This window comes from Dipodomys spectabilis, unplaced genomic scaffold, assembly GCF_019054845.1.
Source record: "Dipodomys spectabilis isolate Male_0828 unplaced genomic scaffold, ASM1905484v1 ptg000422l, whole genome shotgun sequence".
NCBI lineage: Eukaryota > Metazoa > Chordata > Mammalia > Rodentia > Heteromyidae > Dipodomys > Dipodomys spectabilis.
Window position 1 is genome coordinate 5,589,179 of NW_024871099.1, and position 6,132 is coordinate 5,595,310.

At 57.4% G+C, this 6,132-nt stretch overlaps 1 protein-coding gene across 1 annotated transcript; it reads right to left on the bottom strand.

Moving 5' to 3' along the window:
* Window positions 1–510: 510 nt before the first annotated feature.
* Ppp1r14a (protein phosphatase 1 regulatory inhibitor subunit 14A) lies at window positions 511–4,814 on the bottom strand. Its single transcript, XM_042668230.1, has 4 exons — window positions 4,550–4,814; window positions 2,288–2,368; window positions 1,760–1,792; window positions 511–722 (listed from the first exon to the last, which is right to left on the bottom strand). The coding sequence occupies exons 1-4, from the start codon at window positions 4,748–4,750 to the stop codon at window positions 594–596; spliced, it is 444 nt and encodes a 147-aa protein (XP_042524164.1). The 5' UTR covers window positions 4,751–4,814; the 3' UTR covers window positions 511–593.
* Window positions 4,815–6,132: the final 1,318 nt, after the last annotated feature.

Here is a 6,132-nt window from a genome sequence, read left to right on the forward strand (position 1 = left end):
TTCTTCTCTCAACTCCTCTGCCCCCTGCCAATTTCACAGTCTGTGGATCTAAATGGAGCCCATCTCGCACAAATCCCTGCCTTAATGCCACTTCCTTCAGGAAGCCCTCCAGGATTTCTTTACTGCCCTAAGGGATATGGGCTTCCCTCCCCAACTCAGCAGGCCTTGTGCTTACCGCCCACCTCAGACCCTTCTTTCCCACGTCATTCACACAGCCCATTTGTATGGTCTCAACTCCACAGCCCTCATCCACAGAGGGGCTCACGGGGCGGGCCAAGGATGGGCCTGGGTGTGGGGGAGGTGGGGACAGGATGTGAGTCCCCAGAGCCCTGTGGTCAGCAGGGCCTGTTCTCATGCTCTCTGGCCAGGGAGGAGCGATCGTCCATCTGGCAGGACCAGCTGTGGGCGCTGGGGTGTGAGGAGCGGGAGCTGGACAGTGGGCGTTGGGGGAGGGGGTGTGGAGAGGGCCAGGGAACAGGGGGAGCAAGGCCGGGCGCGCAGAGATGTTACAGAACCATGAACTACAACTTATAAACAAGCTGGGCATGTTAGGGAGGGAGGCCAAGTGGAAGGGTCACAGAGTCAAGATGGGGTCACGGAGGGGCTGTCCTGGCCCGGTCCTGGCGGGGACTCAGGCTGCCTTCATCGGAGGGGCTGGGCTGGCGGAGGCCTGGCTGTTTGTGGAGGCCCTGGAGCTTGGTCAGTAGCTCCTGGATGAAATCCTGGGGGAACAGGAAGAGGTTTAAGAACCCAGGAGTGGGCCTTGCATATACCCTCCTGCGGCCTGAACAGTGGTGGGGGAGGAGGGGGAGGAGGTGTAGAGATAGGCAGGGATGGGGGCAGGGAGGAGAAAGAGAGAGATGAGGAAAACAGAAATGGAGAAAGATACTCAGGGCAAGAGAGAGGAGGACAGAGAGAAAGACACTGGAAGACCCTGAGCCTATAATTGCAGGAGGCAGAGGCAGGAGGATCGTAAGTGTGAGGCCAGCCTGGGCTACCTACATAGGGAGACCCTGTTCCAGGGTGAGAGACAGACAGGAATGAGGTGGAGCAAGGTAGAGAAAACACAGACACAGCTGTAGGGCCAGAGACAGGGAGAGAGAGGCAGGAGCGGAGAGACTCAGAGAGAGAGAGAGACATGGAGACAGCTCTCAGGCCAAGAAGTGATCAGGAGGTTCCCCAGAGACAGAGGCCCGAGAGACAGAGGCCTGAGAGAGATGGAGGCCAGAGAGAGGGTTCCAGGGAATGGGATGTGGTGACGTTTGTCCCGCGGGCAGCCTAGAGCTGGTTGGAGAAACATGAATATTTTTCCCTTTTAAAGCAGGGAAGGAAGTGGGTGGAGTTGGGCTACTAAGCAAGCACCAAAGCCCGGAGGATGGGGGGCCCCTCGGGGGTGTGTGGCCAGGAGTTAGAGTGTGAAGGAGGCAGAGAGGAGAGACTAAGCCCTCAGACAGCAGGGCAGAGGCCAGAATAGGCGACGCCTGGGGTGGGGCTCCAGGAAACTGCTTGTGGAGCTTAGGAGACAGATGGAGGAGGAGGAGGAGGAGGAGGAGGGGGAGAGGGAGGGGGAGGAGGAGGGGGGGGGAGGAGGAGGAGGAGGAGGAGGAGGAGGAGGAGGAGGAGGAGGAGGAGGAGGAGGAGGAGTTCCCCAGAATGGTGTTGGCCTATTCTACCCCCCTCACCCCCCATGGCCAGCCTTCTCTTCTCCCTTTGGGGTACAGGGAGCAGACAAGACATAGAACAAGGGAAGGAAACTCACCTCTGTGGGGTTCATACATGACTGGAGGAGTCTCTAAACAGCCCCCCAACACAAAACAAAACAACAACAACATTGTCAATGACAATTACTGATTCTGCTTACGCCCCTCCCCTTTTGCAGGGCAGCCAGACTAATGGCAGTTAGATCCTAGGGTGGACTTCCCATCTTGCTTCAAAGGAAGAATATAGCTTGAGGGCCCTTTGGGGTGGTCAGGGACAGGGCTCAGCCATCGGGGAGAGGTCAGGGGAGGAGAAAGCTCACAGAGCTGGGGGTGTGGGGGAGGAGATAGGACAGCCAGGTTTCCTGGGTTTGGCCCCTAGCTCCGCTGTGCTTTGTGACCCTGGGTAAATCATTCCACCTCTCTGAAGCCTCATTTTCCGTAAGTGGCAAATGGGAGATGATCATACTTCAAAGAATTAATGGGTGTGGAGTGGTTGGGTGTGAAGTATTTGGTTCGGTGTCCATTTCAGCGGTGGCTAGTCTTCTCAGAGCAGTGAAAAATGGGGGCACCGCCACTCACACACCTACCTGGATTTTCTGGCGTCTCTCCTCCTCGCTTTCCAATTCCAACAATTCATCAATGTTGACTTCATCTGGCATGTCTGCTTCCTAAAGCCATGGACACCAGGGTTGGTGACAGTCCCCTTCCTCTCCTGCCCCCCTCCCAGCCCCCAGGGCTCAGCTGGTGGCAGTCAGGGACAGCTCCAGCAGGGAGAAGGGACATCTGGGCCCTGGGGGAGGGGTGACAGATGGGTTGATGAGAACTGAGGGGTGGGGGTGGGGGGCAGTACTAGCTTGCCTGTGCCCTGGAGCCCAGGAGCCCCGGGGCTGGCACAGGTCATTCTCCATTGGCTTTAGTCCCCACAGTGGAAAAACAGGCCCAGTTGAGTCCAGGAACATTTTCTGGGATTCAGGAGAGGGGCTGGCTCCTGCCCTTTCAAGGCAAAGTTGTAGCAGTAGGTGCAGGGGGGGGGGGGGGGAGGGCCCCTTCCCCCAGGGGACAGGAGCTGGGAGCTGGGCTCAGGGCCAGCCAGCCATCGGGTCCAAGTACAAGTGGGTGGATCTAGGGAGGGGACCACCAGCCCCCCCCCCTTGCCTCCTGGCAGGAGGGTGACAAACTCAGGGTCCATCTTTGAGCTGCCCAGGAAGGGAGGGGGGGAGCTCTGAGTTTGACCTCATGATGCAAAGGACAGTTGGCTCAGGACCTCTGTCTGGGACAGGACCCAGCTGTCCTGGAGGAAGAGGTCCCTGGGGCCATAACCTATTGTCCCCAACCCCAAATCCTGCTGTCTGGCTGGGTGTGGGTGGAATGGAGTTGGGGAGTCACATGCTACCCAGAGTGGGCTTGAGCCAGAGCCTGGGGCCTAGGGTTCAGGGCTGGCTCAGGAATGCCTAGCATGGGGCGTAGTTTCTGACAGGGGCCCATGATGCTCTGAGGAGTGGACAGTAATGTCTCATGGCCAGACACCCAGGCCCAGCTGGGACACCTCTTGTGTGTCAGAGGGGCACCTCCCAAGGTGACACCTAGAATCAGAGAGCAGTTGTCCACCTTAAAGCGACCCCTGCGTCACTGTGAGGACCTGGTCTTCTCACACTGTGTGGAGCTGCGCAGGCTCTGTGAGACTTGTGTGTGTCTGTGTGTCTGTGTGTGTCTGTGTTCCACAGAGCATGTAAATTATACAAAGTGTGACTTCTAGTAAGGATGCGAATCCAGACATGTTAGTCTCCACAAGCCCACGGCCAGTTTCAACATGTGAAGTCCTTGGGCACCTACAGGTGATGCGATTTCATGTCTCTGTGTAGCTGTGATTTCTGTAGATTTATGTGCCTGAGTGGCCATGACATCTGTCACGAGATTGGTGGCTTGTCATTTGTTTTTCCTTTAGAAAATAAGGAATGGTCAGGCACTGGTGGAGGCTGAGATCTGAGGCTCTTGGTTTGAAGTCAGCTTGGGCAGGAAAGTCCAGGAGACTCTTATCTCCAGTTAACCAGCCAAAAGCCAGAAGTGGAGCTGTGGCTCAAGTGATAAAGTAACAGCCTTGAGTAAAAACAAAGCTCAGGGACAGTGCCGAGGCCTTAAGTTCAAGCCCCAGGACAGTCACACACACACACACACACACACACACACACACACACATGAATGAGGAATGAATTTGATCAAAGTACATTATATGCATGATGTATGAGACTATCACAATGAAACCCTTTATATACTTAGCATACATTAATTAAAAGAATAAAGATGGGCAGATGTAACCTGGGTTGCTTTGTGTCCCGGCTGGGTACTGCTGTGCGGATTGTCAGTGAGTTCACCCCCCAGGTGAATCTTGCTGCGTATCTCCGGACAGCTGCTGCTCAAGTTGTTTTGTATGAATCGTGGTTGTGATGGACGTGTGTCCACGACTACGCCAGGGCCGTGCTGGTTCTCTAGATAGCTACACGTGGCGTGACTCTGTGAGTTTGCCTGCAGCTGGGTCTGTCTGTGGAAGCACCCGTGGACAGGCTGTGCAGCTCGGTGCTCGTCTCCCTGTCACACATCTACAGCCTTACGAGACCCCTCTACTCAGAGATGGTGGCTCTGCCTCCTTCCTGAGCTGTGTCTGGGGGATCCCAGGGGGCCTGTGTCACTTTCTCTGGGCCCACCGACAGCCCCAGGGCGCAGCCGGCCAGGCCGTCCTGGGCACCCCGGGCTGCCGGCACGCGCGGGGTCTGCGCCCCAGGCCGGCCCGCCCCCCGGCCCCGCTGCCGCCACAGCCTCCCTCCTGCGGGCCGCGACCCTCCTCGTCTCACCCGGCCGCGGTACAGCTCCTCCAGGCGCCCGTCGATCCACTTCTCCACGTCCAGCCGCCGCTGCAGCTCCCTCCGGTCGTACTTGACGGTGACTCGCGCGTGGCGTTTCTGCAGCCCTCCGGGGCTGCCCCCGGGGCTCCGGGCCCGCGACGGGGACTGCAGCTTGCTCAGCACGCGCTTGCCCAGACGCTGGGCGGCCATCCCGCAGCCTCCGGCCCGCAGCCTCCGGCCCCGCAGCCTCCCGCCTGCCGCGCTGAGCGCCGCCGCCCGGAGCCCCGGCCTCTTAGGGGCGGGGGCGGGGCCGGAGGGGGCGGGGCCCGAGCTCCAGGGGGCCGGCCCCGCCCCCTCAGGACCCCAATGGCTCCCCCCACCACACACACACCTGCGGGGGAGCGCCCAAATCCAGGCGCTAGCTTAGAACTCGTAGTCTGAGACCCTCCAGGTTCAGGTAGGGATAAGGGGGTCCCAGCCCCGGGGGGGGGGGGGCCCCGGATAGCATCCTAGCATCCTAGGGGCGGGGTCCCAGGACAAGCTGGCCTGGACCAGCCTGCCGGTGCCCTCTGGTGGCTGTGAGCGGGAAGTGCAGGAGCCCTCGGGCAGCCTTGGCTGCAGGAGGTCAAATTTTAGATATGCTGGGGCATCTTTTTATTTTGTGCCAGTTCTAGAGCTTGAACTCAGGGCCTGGGAGCTGTTCTTGAGCTTTTGTGCTCAAGGTGAGCACTCTACCACTTGAGCCACAGCTGTACGTTTGTCTTTTTTTTGGAGTAGTTACTTGGAGATAAGAGTCTCACAGACTTTCTTGCTCAGGCTGACTTCGAACCGCGATCCTCATATGTCGTGAGTAGCTAGGATTACAGGCATGAGAAGGGTGTCAACTAAGCATGTTAGTTACTAAGTCAAGTGCATCTTGACCAACGATTATTTGTTTTGGAATCCTCAGCCTTAAGCACGCCAGGCAAGCTCTCTACCACTGAGCTACACTCTGATTTCTGAAACATGATTTCCTCGCTCATTCATTTACTCATTCACTCATTCATTCACCCCCCATTCATCCATCCAACACCCACCCAGTCTTCCTGCCTCTTCATTCCCACCTAACGAGAAAGGAGCTTTCTTTTTTGAGAGAGGCTGGCTTCTCCTCAGCCACCCCACGTAGGTATTACAGGTGTGCACTACTGTGTCTGTTGCCACTTAGTCTACTTTATGTAAAGAATTGTTGCTGAACTGTACAAGTTAAAGTGTTCAGGAGAGCCAGGCACTTAGTGGCTCACGCCCATAATCCTAGCTACTCAGGAGGATGAGATCTGAGGATCGCGGTTCAAAGCCAGCCCTGGCAGGAAAAGTCCTGAGACTCATATCTCCCATTAACCACCAGAAAACTGGAAGTGGCGCTGTGGCTCAAAGCGGTAGAGTGCTGGCCTTGAGCTGAAGAGCCAAGGGACAGTGCTCAGGCCCAGAGTTCAAGCCCCACGACCAACCACAACAACAGCAACAAAAAGTGTTTAGAAGGCGAAGCCAACACGCATCATGCCCCTTTCCTGTTCAAGAAGCGAGCCCAAGCAAACGGAGCAGCCACCGCTCAG